General features: G+C 40.1%; 2 protein-coding genes across 2 annotated transcripts; both read right to left on the minus strand.

Moving 5' to 3' along the window:
- Nucleotides 1-28: 28 nt before the first annotated feature.
- czib (CXXC motif containing zinc binding protein) lies at nucleotides 29-2403 on the minus strand. Its single transcript, XM_064930438.1, has 8 exons — nucleotides 2366-2403; nucleotides 2195-2278; nucleotides 1649-1705; nucleotides 1466-1547; nucleotides 1285-1316; nucleotides 973-1050; nucleotides 548-613; nucleotides 29-410 (listed from the first exon to the last, which is right to left on the minus strand). The coding sequence occupies exons 1-8, from the start codon at nucleotides 2369-2371 to the stop codon at nucleotides 333-335; spliced, it is 483 nt and encodes a 160-aa protein (XP_064786510.1). The 5' UTR covers nucleotides 2372-2403; the 3' UTR covers nucleotides 29-332.
- Nucleotides 2404-5059: 2656 nt separating this feature from the next.
- On the minus strand, nucleotides 5060-18121 carry uck2b (uridine-cytidine kinase 2b). Its single transcript, XM_064930380.1, has 8 exons — nucleotides 17996-18121; nucleotides 9333-9398; nucleotides 9003-9096; nucleotides 6986-7082; nucleotides 6301-6443; nucleotides 5994-6091; nucleotides 5834-5882; nucleotides 5060-5588 (listed from the first exon to the last, which is right to left on the minus strand). The coding sequence occupies exons 1-8, from the start codon at nucleotides 18095-18097 to the stop codon at nucleotides 5449-5451; spliced, it is 789 nt and encodes a 262-aa protein (XP_064786452.1). The 5' UTR covers nucleotides 18098-18121; the 3' UTR covers nucleotides 5060-5448.
- Nucleotides 18122-18877: the final 756 nt, after the last annotated feature.

An 18877-nucleotide genomic window follows, 5' to 3' on the forward strand; every position in this document is an offset into this window, starting at 1 on the left:
TTCTGATACAGATCATTCCAGGCAGAAAAACCTTAAAACCAAATTATCAGTTTATTTTATTCATGATCTTTATTGGGGTCGTGACAAAAGGAAAGGCATGGTCACATATCTTATTCAATCCAGGATGGGCATTCCACCCAATCAATCCTCAAATGCTTCTTGCTTGTCACAAACCAAACAGCACTGCATTATAACTGTAAACAACACTGCATTAGCATTGGATGTGTCTGATACCGACAGCCATTTCAGTCAGTGGATGAGTGGATATCTGGCCAGTGTGTTTGCATCCCGTCACCTGGGCTAGCTGGTCGTACAAAGCGCTTGACCGTAACTCAACACTTGATGAACTGGTGTGTGACCTCATAGATGCCCACTGACTCACTGGCCTTCTCGTCATAGTCTGTCCAGTCCTAATATGGAGAAGAAGTATTAAAACCGCGGTTCTTGAACTGAAAATAACTATTGTATTGGGTACTGGAAACTATTCTTGTAATCAATGTTCACATTTACTATGTTGACCTACTGGCCATAGATCAAAAATACTAACTTTTTCCAGTAGGGTGATTTCAGGAAACTTGGTCCCCGACTCAGCTCCCTCTGCAGCAAAGCCCGCCTGTTGTGTTTCAGGGTCAAAGTAATGTGATGTTAGAGACAGGGGACAAGGTTGAGGTGTTGTAGTATTGTAAAGCACATGTTTTAGTTGACTTTATTGTTCTTTCAGTTCTTCTTAAGAACATTTGTCATTAAACTGTTACAAAACAATACTAAATAAAGAAAATGTCAAGGTTTCAGAAATGTCTATGCTAAACATTTGGAATCTGTTTTTGAATGGTAGAGTGGATCCAATTGTTATACTTTATCAGAAAAGTCAGGAAGGGAGAAAACAAATCCCCTGATGCTATATAATCTGTGCTTCTACAACCTTAGCTGAGATTTGACAACATACAGTACAGGAGTGTGCTCTGTTCTCACTTGTGGTTGGAAGTCTACCGGCTCCAGGCCTCGACACTCAAACTGCACCATGGTCTTAAACCTCTCACTATCCTCAGCCTTCACAGCAGCAGCACCATGCGGAAGAGACAAGAAGGCGTGAGTGGCTGAAATAAATAAATACTCTTGTGTTTTAAAGATGTACTGTTCTGTAGCAGAACACTTCAAGTGTCAGCAGCAACAGAGTGGTAGGATGAAATAGGCAGTATTATTACTAAACATTTCCCCACCTTCAATTGCAGTCAAGCCAAGGATGTATTGAGAGGTAAGCTTCACAATAAGTACTGTACTCACGTTGTACGGGGTGATTGTGTCTCTCATGATATCTGTGAACACACATATACATATGAACATCACGGCAGAAACAAGGTGGAGCTGTTGCTTACCTCTATCCAGTCATCTCAGATCCCCAAAGGAAAGTGAAATGGCTGAATGTATGAAACAACTTATGTGTAATACTTCTCTATTTGCTTACCAATAGAATTCTCCCTGGCACAGAGTTTACACTTCTGCACCATGCTGGCACTCCCTCTTCCTCCTTTAAGTGGTACACTGTCCTAGGGAAACAGTCAGTCACTGCAAAGTGTGGAATATCCCGTCACCATATCAAATGTGATTTTGAATAATAAGATACATTGATAAATTCACCTTTACTCACCATAAGGTTGATATACTGCCATTTCTCTGGGATCTCACCACAATTGGCACATTTTAACTGTGACAAAAGTACGTATGTTACGGTATTTGTCACAAATGTCACCCTATACCCTATGTAGTGCACTACTTTTGATCAGGGCACATGTTCTGGTAAAAAATAAGTAGTGTACTTTACAGGGAATAGTCTGTCAACTAGGGAAGCATACATTGTGTGTAGTCATGGCATACACATTCTATTCTAATCCTAATTCTATGGGTTACTGGGAGTCCACGACACTACATCAGCAATGCTTTTCTATTGTTACCTACCGTTAGCTGTCTAACCTTACACGTCACATGCGTATTGTTTACTGACTAAAAACTAGCAATGTTTTGAAAATAACGTCAGAGGAGTACCTTTCATAGCTTGTCGTGCTGTAAATGTCTTGTTTATGTAGTGATACAACTTTTTACTATTTGACAAATTGGCTTATTGTGTGTCATGATAAATATAACGTTATAGCTCGTAAAATGGCTAGCATCAGCTGGTTAGGAAGTTCTTAGTTACCTTTAGAAACCAGCGGAAGTCTTCACCTTCTGGCCGCACATTTGTGACATTTTCCAAAGTGGCTTTGAACTGCAGCCCAATTTTCTATGAAACATATAACACGTATTTAGTTCATGGTAATGTAAATATTGTTGAAAACGTGCATGCTCTGAATGATGTGGCCTCACTTACCACCATCTTGACACTCTAGTACATTTGCGTAAAACTCGTTTCAAAATACGCAAGCGTAGCTACGTCAAGGCACGCTTTTACGCATAGTCAAGAATCAATCAGCTAAGGATATTTTGTATAGAGAAAAAAAATATTTATTTTTTAATGAACTGGTTTAATAATCATATCCAGCTGGTGAGTCATCTTTTTAATGCAGAAGCATTGTTACTCAATGAGGATGTTTTTTTTTATATCGTTACAATATCCCTGTAACACCGAGTTGAGTCTTTGATGCTATTCCATCTGGAACTCTCATGTTATTTGGAGGTATAGCCAGACCTCACCTTAACCTTCCCTCGCTTAATCCAGTTGATTCTCCAATAGGGAAAATGTGTTTCTCCTTGCTCCCTCAGAAAAACAGATCTATACGTGCTTTATTTCAAAGGGATATTGTGGCCATTCCTTATGTCACAATTTACTGGAATACATTGGTCACTAATATCTGTTGGGAAAAAAGTCTGGTTATTACCACACAAATACCTACTTGCTAACAAGGTCAAAGAGGTCTCTTTCAGAATGATCCATAAGTATTACCCTGCGAATCACTACCTGAAGAAACTCCAAAAAGACATTAACATTGACTGTACCTTTTGTGTTGAACATCCAGAAACAGTTTCACATTGTCTACATGTACAAAAAATATGGAAGATTCTTTTATAATTATTAATATCCTTGATTACTTTTAATGGGAGAATGTGCTGCTCGGTTTCCTTAACCATAAGGATAAAGACAAACAATTTAACCTCAAATCTAATTATGCTAATAAAAAATGTAATATTCATAAATGTAAATTCACTAATAAAAAAACCCTTCTCTATAAGGAATTGAAGCAGTACATTAAGACCAGTCTACATTCTTCCAATAAGAAAGTTGTTTAAACAATCAATGTGTGTTTCTTTTAAGGTCTTTGTATAATCTGTAATTTGTTGTACCCCCTAGCACATGTTATCATTGTCTATTTGTATACTTCTTGTATGTATACTGTTTTTTCTACGTTAAAAATAATTCATCAGCTGTTGCAGGAATAAGTCAAACACACCTCCAGTTTTTTAATCTACCATTTTGCAATGTGCTTTTAATGTTCCAATCATCCAACGTTTCTACATCAATCCAACATCCAGACTCCACAAAATTTTAAGGTAAATATTAAGTCACAATTCAGCAACTGTATGCTTACTAAATACAACACTTGGGATATGCAAGCCATTTTACAGAAATGGACTAATTGGAAATAATAGTATTGTGTATTGTGGTTCAAGTCAGCAGCGAAAAGGCATTGTGCTGGTTTCATGTTTTCAAGTCTTGTCAGAAAAATAATGATTCAGGTGTAATTCGGGTGTATTGCTGTTATGGGACCCTTCCACCAGTTTGTCTAATAATATCTCTGCACTTCAATGGTACTCTGTCAACCTGAGAAAACAGTATTAGGAAAGTATTAGGAATTAACAATTACTAAATGACTAGGGGAAATTAAACTCCAATAGGTTTATTTCTTCAAAATGTTAATTAATCTTGAAGCAGAATTCATTTAAGGAAAAGCATTTTATTCAAGTAGTTGAAGATCTTGTGCAAGTTTAATCAATTAACCGGACAATTTCTATTTTGTGTTATAGCACTCACAACACTTTACTGTGTTGACGAGATTGGATTGGCTTCCATCACCAGGAAATACACAAGATATCATGCAGGACGAGTCAGCCCTAGCTAACTATACCACCGTTGTCAGGTAGGTAACACCAAAATTGGGCTTCCATAAAGAACCCTTGTTTGAGAATATTCAACCTTTGTTACTACTTCTTTACTTACTCCAACCTACCTATTCTGTGTGGAATTTACAATGTCATGGAGTTCGGAACTTCCCCCTTGTGGAGGTTCTGTAGCTTACTCCAACCTACCTATTCTGTGTGGAATTTACAATGTCATGGAGTTCGGAACTTCCCCCTTGTGGAGGTTCTGTAGCTTACTTCAACCTACCTATTCTGTGTGGAATTTACAATGTCATGGAGTTCGGAACTTCCCCCTTGTGGAGGTTCTGTAGCTTACTCCAACCTACCTATTCTGTGTGGAATTTACAATGTCATGGAGTTCGGAACTTCCCCCTTGTGGAGGTTCTGTAGCTTACTCCAACCTACCTATTCTGTGTGGAATTTACAATGTCATGGAGTTCGGAACTTCCCCCTTGTGGAGGTTCTGTAGCTTACTCCAACCTACCTATTCTGTGTGGAATTTACAATGTCATGGAGTTCAGAACTTCCCCTTGTGGAGGTTCTGTAGCTTACTCCAACCTACCTATTCTGTGTGGAATTTACAATGTCATGGAGTTCGGAACTTCCCCCTTGTGGAGGTTCTGTAGCTTACTCCAACCTACCTATTCTGTGTGGAATTTACAATGTCATGGAGTTCGGAACTTCTCCCTTGTGGAGGTTCTGTAGCTTAGCAAATGGTGGAGGGTAAGTGACAGGCAAAAGACAACTCAACTAGGGAACAGAACATACAGACTAGAAAAACACGATAAAGACAAAAAAAAAGGGTAGGAAAAAAACCTATTTCAAGATTGTCAACGAGAACAATCCTGAGTTTTCATTTCAACTTTGTCTAGTTTCAGCCCCATTTCAAGGTCCAACATTTTTATCAATGAGGAACTGGATCCCAGCCTGTGATTTTAGAGTTTAATTCGGTCAAAAAGCAAACTATATGAAATACATATTTGAAATAAACGTCTGAAAAACAAAAAGGGGGTCATTCTTAACACATGATCTCATTGCAAAAACTGGAGGTTCTCTCTCCCCGCCCTGAACCAAATCCAACAATTACAATAAAAGTACCTGTAATAACAGCAGTAATAATAATAATAAGCATGGTAGTTACTCTTTGCCTGCGTCCCAACTCTCTACACTTCTCCTACAAGGACCAGAAGTATGCAAGTGCACACTCTGGTAACAGGGTAGAGAATCAGGACGTAGCCTTCCTCCATCTTAAATACGGCAATGCCATTGGGAATTATGTACAGATCTAATCATACTCTGCCTCCAATACAAAGGAGGTCAATGAGGGCGACTGCTGGACTCTGAGGTCCGTCGTTGCCGGGCGGGCGTGCTGTGCCCGTTCATGCAGCCGCTGTGCCGCTTGGTCGGTCCGCCGTTTAGAATGTCCTGGATGTGCTGTACGATCAGGTTTATTGCCACTGAAAAAAAAAAGACCAGAGGAAGGGAACAGTGAAGTTAGGGTTACCATTGTACATTCACAAAAGGGGTATAAAACAAGGAAACTCCAGAGGGAAAATTCACGAGTCATGTAACGCGACGGCTGCACAAGAGCCTTTCCTTACTTACCATAACCCTTCACTATATTGACAAAAAGGGGCAAAAAAGATCGCATACAACCCAGAAGGGTATTAAAGGATCAGATCTCATGGACGTTCCTCCTTACCCAAGTTATCTGCTCCACGAGGGATGATCACATCAGCATACTTCTTAGTCTGGAAATAAACATTACAAGTACTACAATAACTACGCAAGTATTTGCAAAGATTATGGCTGGCTTCATTGACTAGCACACAATATAACAGGGACACAGAGTGGAAACTTACTGGAAGACAGAACTCCTCAAAAGCAGGTTTGACAAATGTGATGTATTGAGTAAGAACCTGCTCAAGGTCCCTGCCCCGTTCACCTATGTCTCTTAGCACTGGAAGAAATAAAACAGGTTGGAACACACACACACACACCTCCCCCCCCCTAGAACTGGAACACACACACCCTAGAACTGGAACACACACACCCTAGAATTGGAACACAGAAGAGAAGAGACACTGACACCGAGTCTGACTGGCAAGAGTTTGTACGACGTTTAACCTTATCCAGAAATACACAAGGAAGTGGAGTCAGCAAACACACCTCTGCGTGAAAGCCGCGTGTCTGCATCAGTGTCTACGAACAGTTTCATCTGGAACAGGTCTCTTATCTCCTGGGAGTAGAACATCAGGATGCCCTCGAACAGCACCACGTCAGCCGGGTACACAGTCACAAACTCATCCTTCCTGGAATCAAACAAAACACCATGAAAAAAAAAAAAAAAAAACAGGACACATAACATTAAATAAGAACGAACAGCCTGGTATTGTACAAACAGTTTGTATTGATATTTCCTAAGAAAACATCCGGTTAGAGACAACCAATGAGACAAATAAAATGGGATTGAATACCCAACAACGCTGTATTAAAACAGACCACAGAAACCTGCTCTACGTGGCTGTTCTCAGTAGGTACTACCTGAACTTGACAAATAAGAATACTTGGGTTAGAAACATGTGCAGTTATTGTTAGTATACCCCTCTACTCTTGTTTGTATTCTATCAAGCAACAGTCAGCTAACCCTGATATAGAACTATTGATTTCCTGATTCATTAAGAAAGCTACATTTTGGATATGTGATTTTGGTTGTTAAGTCAATTAGACCAATGTCAATGTCCAAGTCAAGATAAGATATTTAGGCGAGTTAGCTGGCTAAGTCCTTGATCCTGCTTTGTAGTATGTCTATGCCCCCCCCTCTGGTGTGTGGACACCGCAACAATGAGCTCACCTGGAATGGGTGAAAAAGTCATACACAGGGATCTGTACGGTCTTCCCCTGCATGATCTGCCACAAAGTCTTCATGACCAGCTCATTGTCAAAGGCATCTGAAGAATGGCAGTTTGAGAAAGAAATTCCATGTGATTCACAAGTAAAAACAACAAGAGACAGAAATGGCTTAAGAGAAAGCAGGAGATTTAGTAAAAAATAAATAAAAATAAAATGTAAAAAAAGGGTTCACTTTCATTCCATTGGTAAAATAACAGACCATACATAGACCTCCATGTACCCATCTGCTGACAGAGGCCTCCACTAAACCCACATGTGAACATGCGCTGTCAAACACACACTAGACTAGTGTAATTGAGGAATCTCTGTGGAGTCTACTGGGTCACAGCTGTTAAGGTCCGTCTCTCAGACCCTGGGTCTCCCCCAATAATATCTCCCGACACTTCTTCACACAAATCTACAAAGTATTGGATTGGAGGAGACATGGGCTAGACTATGCCAGGCATCTCTTTTAAATCAGTGAGAGGAAATTAACACTTTAGGAGAAAGTGTTAATTGAGACACCCCCCACCGTGCAGCAGCTGAGAGACTCTGCTATTATAGATCTGCTGACTCGGCGTATGGCAGGAAGATGGGCTGAGTGTATGAGGGATGGATTGCCGACAGAGGCCAAAAATGGATCAGGTATGTGATGGTAAAAAACGTGAATAGCTCTGAAATTTGATATGAAATGTGGCTATGGATCACGTGATAAATTGAGTTTGAAATATAATTAAAAAGGGTGAGACATTGTATCAACTATCAACTGGGTCCGGCACTGTAGACTATTCATACAAGGGATAAGAAGTAATCAGGTTGGCCTATTTTATGTCATTTTCACTGGAAAGGGAGAGAACTGGAAAGATTTTTCAAATACATTGAGGAACTATCGTCACTCATTGAATTTAAAAGACAAGACTTTTACTTGCTGAAAAAATTACTTTGAGAAGCGCCACAGTTCATTGGTGGTGGTGAGTTAAGCCAATAGGAAATATTAAATCTGATCCCCAAATGGGCACATTTATACAATTGCGCACAGGCCAGGTTTCCTAGGCCTACTTCTGTGTGTAATCAGGTACACGTCCTTACTCAACATTGACAGGAGTGCTCCAAACAAAAGACAATTATTAAATTGACCAAACTCAAAATGTAATTAAATAAACCAAAACTGGTTTCTCACAAGTGTAGCATTGGTTGTGCGCTCTGCAAACACTGTGTCCACTCCAACAATGAAAACAGTAAACTACTAATGATATTAATAATAACAAAATTGAATGCATTAGCAGAAATTACCGTAGCCAAACAAACACTGTAGATTAGAAATGAAGGTAATTAACATGAATGTACTATTGGTAATATATGGAATGGGGAATTGATAGACAAACAATCAAAGGGGCAAACACACAATTAAATGATGAAACAATGAATTTGCACGAATTGGCGCGAGATTGCTTTTTCTGAAGAGCTGTGCATTGTGCATCAGCCACCATGCTCCCCTTCTTGGACTGTGCCATCCCTGCGGCATGAACAATGAATTAGTCCAATGAGACAGGAGCAAATCAGATAGGTGTCTCGTGTGCCATAAATTAAATATATTTGCGACTGCTCAAAAAAAAAAAAAAAAAAAAAAAGTGTAATCTTGGTCAACAATCGATCAGTGACTAAATGGGGTCAGCCCTAGTTGAACTACATTAAAAGTCAGACATTCTGATGCATTTACACACAGCAAAACAGACTCTGCCAAGCCCCAGCCAGCCACTGCTCCCGGTCCTACGCGTCGCTAGCATGGCCCCACCAGTCCCATGTAGCCAGCGGCGCCCCACCAGTCCCATGTAGCCAGCGGCGCCCCACCAGTCCCATGTAGCCAGCGGCGCCCCACCAGTCCCATGTAGCCAGCGGCGCCCCACCAGTCCCATGTAGCCAGCGGCCCCCCACCAGTCCCATGTAGCCAGCGGCCCTATGCGGACCCAACCCCATACCTGGGTGATCGAAGTTGAACTGGCCCTTGAGTGCTTTTGCCTTCTGTTCTGGAGTCAGCTCTCTGTAGAAACTGTCCTGGCTGAGGATGGCTACCTGGAAAAAACGACATAAGTCAGCACTACACTGAGGAAGCTAACCATCTCGGATTGTATAATACTGGTATATATATATAAAAAAAACAGAATAGGGATAGATTGGAGAGAGGTTGGCTACCTGGAAAAATAATGACGCAGATCGGTCAGGGCTGCAGTGGAAGCTAAACCCTGAGTGCTATGGCTGTGAGCTACAGTGCAGAAAAACCAGGACTGGGGGGAGAGAATGGAATCTACCTGTCGCTGGTGGTGGTCGATTTCGTTCTGGCCCAAAAGCTCCATGATCTTCTCACACACCGACGACTGCAGACACACAGAAGAACACAGGACGCATTGTACACTGTTATAAAACAAACGATATTTGATAGGTTTATCGTGGACCTAAGCTTGTCGCCTGCCTACCCGCCTTGGGGACAACGACTCCCATCGTTAGGGCGGAGACATGAACATCGTCACTATATACAGATCTCTGGTTGCAGTCACAATTCTTTACACAGAGGGCATGATGCTGGTGAATTTTCACGTCCCATGTAACACAAGCAGTAAATGACACGACTTAGCTTCATTGTTTTCTGACAGTCATTTATTTTCTTTCTCGTGTTTCACATAGCCAGCCACAGAGTTGTGGTGCATAGTAGGCCATTTACTGTGTGTTGATTGACAACTGAACAGCAAGTGTTGACTAATTTATTTAAAATAAATAAATAAAGTGTTAAACTGACTGAATAAAGTCAATCTTCTATATGCCTTTGGCATTCATAAAACGTAGTTACATGTCCATGGTATCGCGTCAGGACAAGTAACCCAAAGGACTTCCTAGACGTCAGGGTTTGCCAAACAGTGATGCTAAAGGGAGTCCCTCGTCTGTAGCCTACCGGATCGCATCGGTGAGAGAGCCACTCATTTGGCCTATCTGCAGATAAATTACGAAAACATTCAATGAAGATAGTAAATGGTAATCTTAAACAAATCTACTTTGAAACAAGTCTATACACCTCACACACAAAATATTTTACAAGTAATGGTTAATTAATTATTTGAAAATATTCATAACATTGTCATTTGACTGGAGGAAAGAGTTAAGCATCATTATGGACTTACATCCAATTGTTGTATTTCTATTTAAAAAGGTGTGATTGAGCAAAACCTGAACAAAATGTAAACCTGGAAAAACAATACCTTTAAAACAATTTTACTCCCTTCTCTCCAATTTCGTGATATCCAATTGCGATCATCTCATCGCTGCAACTCCCCAACGGGCTCGGGAGAGGCGAAGGTCGAGCCATGCATCCACCGAAACATGACCCGCCAAAATGCACAACTTAACGCCCACCGTCTTAACCCGGAAGCCATCTGCACAATGTGTTAGGAAACACTGTTTCATTGACGACCAAAATCAGCCTGCCCACCACAAGGAGACGCTAGAGCGTGATCAGCCAAGTAGACCCTCGCCTAAGCCAGATGACATTGGGCCAATTGTGTGCCGCCCTATGGGACTCCCGGTTGTGACACAGCCTGTGATTGAACCCGGGTCTGTAGTGACGCCTCAAGCACTACGACGCAGTGCTTTAGATCCGCTGCGCCACTCAGGAGGCCCTTAAATACATTTTTCAAGCAAATGTGGGCTATTTACTTCATTTTTAATAAAATACACAATGTGATGAACAAACATTGCGGCAGTACCTCGTACACCAGTAGAAGACAGTATGTTCTACAGTATGCTAGTTAGTGTACAGAGTAGAGCATACTGTATGGTGTACTAGTTACAGTATGTTCTGTGTACTGCACAGTGTGTTCTACAGTGGGCTAGTTAGAGTAACTAGTACATAGTACTAGGGCTGTTACGGTGACCATATTACTGCCACACTGACGGTCACGAGTCACGACTGCAGTCAAACTCCAGGTGACTGTTTCGTCTTCTCCTCTGATGCTACGGATGGTCATTAGTAGCCTACCAAACTTGCTAACTGCCTGATACTCAGAAGTCTATTGTCCCTCTAAACACTGACAGCAATACAAATGTAATGAACATTAAATCAAAACACTTAATGAGTCATGTTGAGCAACAATAGATGTATTTCCCCCCCCTGCTTCACAACAGGTGCATGATAATTGTCCATTCTAAATCAAAACGTCACATTACTTAATATATGTAAAGACCCGATTTAAATGAAGTCTGATGGGTGACAATATTAGTCTATCACTTGTGAATGACGCCCAGCTTCTGTACAGTAAGGCAAGAAACAGTTCATGCCTTTTTTTGTGTGCAAAGTTTTCAAAATCATAGTTGCACACCTCATGTAGCATAGCCCATAGGCCTATATGTTTTTGATAAGGTTTGTAATCACAACTAAAGTGGCCAAATAACTTCTTAGAATGAAACATATGAATCCACTTTACAATCGGTGTAAAGCATAACTGGCATACACAGGCGACGTGTTCAATTCTTTCAGAAACTTTCACCTTTATAATAAAGCATAGCATTCATAATCACATTAGAAGTCACGTTTGGTAAAGAGAACTTGAGGCATTTTCTATTAAGGTAAGTGAAAGTCACCTGGTAAAATACTAGAGTAAAAGTCTAAGTATTTGGTTTTAAATCTACTCAAGTATCAAAAGTAAAATGTAATTATCAAAAGTAAAAATCCTTTCAAATTCCTTAAGCTAACCAGGGGCACACCAACACTCACACAATTTACAAATGAAGCATTTGTGTTTAATGAGTCCACCAGATCAGAGGCACTAGGGATGTTCTCTTGATAAGTGTATAAATTGGACCATTTTCCTGTCAAAATGTAACGCGTACTTTTGGGTGTCAAGAAAAAAAAAATGTATAGAGGAGAATGTAGTGAAGTAAAAGCAGGCAAAAATATTAGGCTGTCCGACAAAATCTTGGTCATCAAAAAGTCTGGTCTTTCGACTAATCGATTGGTCAATTTAAAACTTTTCTATATAGACACTCCCTATGACTTTAATCAAATCAACTATATGAATTGAGCTTGTCTGATGAAATAAGACAAGAGGGAGCCAGAGATCTAGATAATCTCCTGCTGGCTTTCAAATTCTGCTATTACTCCAGACCTGCCAACACTGTCCAATGCGGCAAATTAGAGATTCAACTCGCCCGCATAGCACACGGCGAATTGGGGTTCTTTCCACGGACACCCGTGTGCGTGCCGCTTGTGAGTCTTGGTACAATTCTATAATTGCGATCAATCAAGTCTATAAATGTTTGGGATAATTTGACAGCATTCCATTTACACATATGTTAAAATTCACAATATCTAAATAGAAAAAACAAAGAGCCTTTATTCTTGGAGTTTTTTTTAAATTTTATTTATTTTTTAAATACACTTAACTCAGATCTCATACCTGCGTACATGGACAGAGAATTTAGTAGTCGGTACGCAAAATGCGTGCATGTTGGCAGGCCTGTTACTCTCCTGAAGTTGCCAGTAAAAGCTACACGAGGAGTCGGCTACCTTTCTCAGGTGGAATGCCAATTTATCTGATCATTTCTACCGATCTGCGTGGCAGTTAGTTTTCATGGAGCAGGTTCATTTAATTTACAATAACGTCTTCATATCTTACAATGATTGTCATGTGGTTAATCAAATGTCTATCCAAACCTAAATGAAAGTGACACCTAAAAAGAATTTATATTGCAAACTACAGTACCAGGCAAAAGTTTGGACATACTCATTCAAGGTTCTCTTTATTTTTACTATTCTCTACATTGTAGAATAATAGTGAAGACATCAAAACTATGAATTAACACATACGGAGTCATGAAGAAACCAAAAGAGTTAAAAAAAATATTTTGTCATTTAGATTCTTCAAAGTAGCCACCTCTTTGCCTCGACGATAGCTTTTTACAAGTAAATGTGGACAGTTCTTCCAACATCCGATGTGTTAGTCTTCACTTGTAGCCTATGAGAAGGACCCCATCATGTGACGGACATTGGCTAATAACTGAGAGGTGCTTCGTAGCACGCACCCAGGAGAAGGGAAATAAAATTATTATATTCAACACAAGAGCACACGGCCTCTGGCTGCAAATTGCATGTTTTTTTTAGGGGGCATTACGGCCAAAGGGGATTCTGCCTGGAAATTCAAGGCATTATCAAGTGCTTGTCAAATTGTGAATTAGGCGCTGATGAAGTGCGTACAGCCTGCGCAAAAAACAAAGCCCATGCCTTCCATGCCACTTTTCTCAAATCATCATTGGAGTTGTATCATGCAGCCTTAGAATGTATTAAAAATTAAAAACACATAGCCCAATGTTTGTATCCCAACGGAAGTTTCATAAATAACAAAATAAAGCATATAGGAGGACCGGTTTCTTTGTTAACCGCTCAAAACAGAATAGCTGCACGCGCGCACTCGTTTGGAATAAATATCCTTTCTATTTTATTCAGCTATGTTCAATTGTATTCTTCATACTAAAAAAAGAATGCTCCAGAATTCTAAGCAACTAACTCCAACTCAAGACTATGCTATTCTGTTCTGAAATAAACCACATTTCTTAATATCTTGTTTCTAAAATAAATGGATTGATTGTGATAGTGTAGGCTATATTAAACTGGCTTTATTAGACTGTCGATGTTCCTAAGGTCTGCATCAGTGGCGTGTAGACTGTGTGGAAGCCAGGAGATGCTAAATGTGTTTGTTAATTAACGGTCAATTACTGTGAGACCGCAGTTATTTGCTTGTCAATCATTATCTGACAATTTCATGACCACCACACAATACCCCAGCGAAACATACTGTACCCAGTACCCCAGCGAAACATACTGTACCCAGTACCCCAGCGAAACATACAGTACCCAGTACCCCAGCGAAACATACAGTACCCAGTACCCCAGCGAAACATACTGCACCCAGTACCCCAGCAAAAACAGGAAGCACTATGGAAGTAACACCCTGGACCCAAGTGCCCTTCCCAGTGCCCAGGCCATCTGTCCTCACCGACACCCTCAAATGCCAGGATCTCCCATCTACCAGGTTGCCAGTGCTGACAGGGCATTCTCCTGACCTGCCACAGACTATGGTGCTTTTGTGTCCGTGAAAAAAAAGTATCACAATGAAATCGGACGCCCACTCCGGAGACCGTGTTGTTCAGCTCTGCAGCACACAGACTAACCTAAAGCTCCTCATCTAAGAGCCTGTTAAACACGATGTAGCTTCTATATAGACTATGATTTGGCAAGGCATAACACTACAGCGGGGTGTGTGTACAGTAAATATTACAGGCAGTAAGTAATCTCAGTTAGCAAATGCAAGCAGGCACAAGCATGGATACCATTCAACCCGAGCCACATTGGTTCCAGTGCACTTACAGTAGGGTAATGTGACATGTTCAGTACACCATGTTTGCTACACCATACTGCAGGTTATTACTGTTCGCTCACTACTTCCTCATAATTCCATGGGCCAGCAATCCCAAACCACCCCACCTCAGGTCACACCCAACACCATGTACAGGGATTTTCAAGGAGCCAAACAGTGGCCCTATGCCAAAAAGTTAACTTAATGTGTGGGTCAACCGAACAATAGGAACGGAGGAGGGTAAGGAAGGGGCCAGGGAATGGAAAGGACATTGAGTAGAAGCTTCCATCGAGTTCTTTTAAGAATTTTAACAGTAGTTCATTTCACAAGCTTATTACATATGCTGTTGGTATCAAGACTGGTATTTAATTGTGGTCTCAAACAAACAAGTACGAACAAATAGTGGAAAACTACAGGCCATACTAGGCTCAGCGTTAACACGTCATTATCAAATCACACAAAGCTATTAACTACATAGTGTGGTAACTACATAAAAATCTTGACTGCGTCCTGTACTACTTTAAAAACGAACAATCTAGCGAACAAAATACATTTATTTGTAGCCTGGGTACAAGTAGAAAGTGAAGAAAATATGCTTCGTTGTACGGATCTCAAAAAAAAAAAGCCATATTGCTGTCAAAAACTGAAGGATTATCAAGATTAATATATTCTGCAATGGCATTGGATGTTCCCCCAAGCAACAATTAAAAAGACAGCTTCCATTTTGTTTGAAGGAATATTTAAAAAATAAATAAAATGTAATCAAGGCTGTTTAAAATGTGCTTCATTTTGGTACATCCAACATTATTTAAGACGAGATGGATCAACAATTACATCAATTTAAGGATAGGATTTGTAATATTATTCCAAGTAAAAAAAAAAAAAGAAGGTTGGAGTCATTGAATGTCTCCTAAAATGTAACTTCACTAAATTAAACTCAAGAATTACGATCCTGGTTAATTGTATAGAAACACAATTTCTCCCCTCATAGGTATTTGAGTTGGAATAACAGAAAAATAACACATCTTAATTTTTTCAAAGATGGTTAGAGAACGTTATTTTGTTAGTGACAATTATTTAATGACAAATGTACAACTGTATAATTCTGTTAAGTGCAATTCCGGGGACGGTACAGTACCAGTCAAAAGTTGACACCTACTCATTCAAGGAGTTCTTTATTTTCACACATTTTCTACATTGTAGAATAACAGTGAAGACATCAAAACTATGAAATAACACATACAGAATCATGTAGCAACCGAAAGTGTTAAACCAAAATATGGTTTTGATTTTAGATTCTTCAAAGTAGCCAGCCTTTGCCTTGATGACAGCTTTGCACACTTGACATTCTCTCAGCCAGCTTCCAGGAATGATTTTCCAACAGTCTTGAAGGAGTTCCCACATATGCTGAGCTGCTTTTCCGTCACTCTGCAAGTCCAACTCATCTCAAACAATCTCAATTGAAAAACAAATGATGTCCCACTAAGCGCAAACCAGATGGGATGGCGCATCGCTGCAGAATGCTGTGGTAGCCATGCTGGTTAAGTATGCCCTGAATTCTAAATAAGTCACCAACAGTGTCACCAGCAAAGCACACCCACACCTCCATGCTTCAGTGGGAACCACAAATGCGGAGATCATCCGTTCACCAAGTCAGCGTTTCAAAAAGACACGGTGGTTGTAACCAAAAATCTCAAATTTGGATTCAAACCAAAGGACAGATTTCCACCGGTCTAATGTCCATTACTTGTGTATTTTGGCTTAAGCAAGTCTCTCTTCCTTGGAGTCCTTTAGTAGTGGTTTCTTTGCAGCAATTCAACCATCAAGGCCTGATTCACAGTCTCCGCTGAACAATTTATGTTGAGGTGTGCCTTACTTGAACTCTGAAGCATTTATTTGGGCTGCATTCTGAGGTGCAGTTAACGCTAATGAACTTGTCCTCTGCAGCAGAAGTAACTCTGGGTCTTCCTTTCCTGTGGCGGTCCTCATGAGAGCCAGTTTCATCATACCACAGCAGAAGTAACTCTGGGTCTTCCTTTCCTGTGGCGGTCCTCATGAGAGCCAGTTTCATCACAGCACGTGATGGTTTTTTGGACTACACCTGAAGAAACTTTCAAAGTTCTTGACATTTTCCAGATTGCCTGACCTTCGTCTCTTAAAGTAATGATAGGCTGTCATTTCTCTTTGCTTATTTGAGCTGTTCTTTCCATATTATGAACTTAGTATTTTACCAAATAGGTACCATCTATTTGTATATCACCACTACCTTGTCACAACACAACTGATTGGCTCAAATGCAATAAGGAAATCGACTTTTAACAAGGACGACCTGTTAATTGAGATGCATTCCAGGTGACTACCTCATGAAGCCGGTTGAGAGAATGCCAAGAATGTGCAAAGCAGTCAAGGCAAAGGTTGGCTACTTTGAAGAAACTCAAATAAAAGTTGATTTGTTTAACACTTTGGTTACTACATGATTCCATGTATTATTTCAGTTTTGATGTCATCACAATTATTAGTACAAATTAAGAAAAACCCTGGAATAAGTAGTGAGTTAACGTTTGACTGGTACTGTATATATCATCGTTTTTTATGCAATACCTTGCAGGTCATAAGTCTTGTACAGGGAAATGGACTTGTCACTTATTAATAAGTGACTTGTACAGGGACATTATGTTCATTAGATGAAGAATTCAGTTGTGTGCGTCAAGCATATGTGACTAATAATTATATTAGGAAGATATGTACCGAGCCTGCTTTTCTTCCTGCAAAAGTATACTGGAATAAAATAAAATGTATTAGTAACAACTGACGCCCGTTTCCCGCTTGCGCCCACGTCTGTTATTGTTATGTGGTTAATATTAGCTAGGCAGCTAAGCGTCAACAATAGATTCAACTGAAATAGCCAGAAGTCGTGTCCTCCGTCAATAAATAAGTCCAATAGTGGATAATAGCCGCATTGTGTCGAATAGTTCGTCACTTTAACATTCAGAAGAGGGTACGAACCGTGGTCTTATTCGGCTAGCTAGTTAATCAAATAACTTTAAACAAAAGAGTGATTTAGCTGGCTGTATGGCGCGGTAGATAACAAGCTATAGGCTCTCTATAGCTGTGTGTGCAACAAAAAAGTAGCTAGCTAACGTTAGCTGTCTAGCCAGTCTACTTAATAACATAAATGTTAGCATGTAGTGCCGGGGATAAAATAAAACGATTACAGTTTAGCTAATTTACTAACTAGAAACTGTTGGTTGATTTGATAGCCAACTATAATTAACTAAATGTATTTGCCAACTTAATAAACTGTTTCCATTGTTGTGTGTGTGGTGGAATTAGGCATCCTGGGGACAAGGGAAAAATGATGCCAACGGATGAAGGAAACCACATGTAAAAGTTACAATCATTTAGCCAACTCGTTAATAAAATGCTGATTACTCAAGATTGGCAAGGGGTTGATGTCATTCAAACCAACAGTATGACATGAGCCACGCGGTCGACGAGTTTACGAGCGACTTGAACACATTCCATCAGTTTCAAAAACATACAACAATAGACAATATATGTAAAGTGCTGACCTTGCCACTGGCAGTGCCTCCGGACACTCCGATAAGGAATGGTTGTCGGATAACGTTATTTTCGGCATAGTCACTGAGATGTGTTTCAGTGTCCCCGGCCATGCTTGCAATAACGTGCCTACAACAACGCAGCTGGGAACAATACAGTGTCCCGCTGAGCTCCTCCCATTATTTCCTTCACAAAATGTATAACTTTTTTCTTTTTTTAAATTACATTTTGTATTAAGGAATTTTTCAAATGTCCTGGTCTTGCACATAATGTATTTTGTATGTAAATTGATTCATAAAGCTGTGTTATTTATATAAATTAATTGTATGTTTGCGCTTCATAAATGGTTAGTGCTATACAGAATCCTTGGAACTGCCCTACACTAAAACTGTACAAGCCATTAATAAGTGACACATATATATATATATACATGGGTAAAACTTAGATTTTAGAAGTGGGGGGGCATACCTTATTTTTTGTATTTTTTATTATCCATTCGGAAAAACACTACAAACAGCCTACCCCACATCTGGGAGGCGCCCGCGTGGTCCTAAAGCACAGCTTACACCCTTTTTGTATCACATTCCGATGGTAAAGCAGGGGGCAGAAATTAAATGTCAGAATGTCCGCCCCCCCCCCCCCCCCCCCCCCCATCGCCAGTGAAAGTTGCACCCCTGCTTGTAGTTAACACCTAGACAACCAGGTGATGCCAAGACTGTGCAAAGCTGTCATCAAGGCAAAGGGTGGCTACTTTGAAGAATATAAAATATATTTTGATTTGTTTAACACTTGTTTGGTTATTACATGATTCCATATGTGTTATTTCAGTGTTTTGATGTCTTCATTGTTATTCTACAATGTAGAAAATAGTAAAAATAAAGAAAAACCATTGA

This window comes from Oncorhynchus masou, chromosome 3 (assembly GCF_036934945.1).
Source record: "Oncorhynchus masou masou isolate Uvic2021 chromosome 3, UVic_Omas_1.1, whole genome shotgun sequence".
In the NCBI taxonomy this organism is placed as follows: domain Eukaryota; kingdom Metazoa; phylum Chordata; class Actinopteri; order Salmoniformes; family Salmonidae; genus Oncorhynchus; species Oncorhynchus masou.

Excerpts from the sequence above, each read along its gene's own strand:
- czib (XM_064930438.1), bottom strand. Across the intron at positions 1,706-2,194 it reads ACTTCCGCTGGTTTCTAAAG|TTAAAATGTGCCAATTGTGG; the intron begins GTAACTAAGAAC and ends CTTTTGTCACAG. Across the intron at positions 614-972 it reads CGGTAGACTTCCAACCACAA|GCGGGCTTTGCTGCAGAGGG; the intron begins GTGAGAACAGAG and ends GAAACACAACAG.
- uck2b (XM_064930380.1), bottom strand. The coding sequence starts at position 18,097 with ATGGCCGGGGACACTGAAACACATCTCAGTGACTATGCCGAAAATAAC. Across the intron at positions 9,399-17,995 it reads GAGGCACTGCCAGTGGCAAG|TCGTCGGTGTGTGAGAAGAT; the intron begins GTCAGCACTTTA and ends GTGTGTCTGCAG. Across the intron at positions 6,444-6,985 it reads GACTTTTTCACCCATTCCAG|GAAGGATGAGTTTGTGACTG; the intron begins GTGAGCTCATTG and ends GTTTGATTCCAG.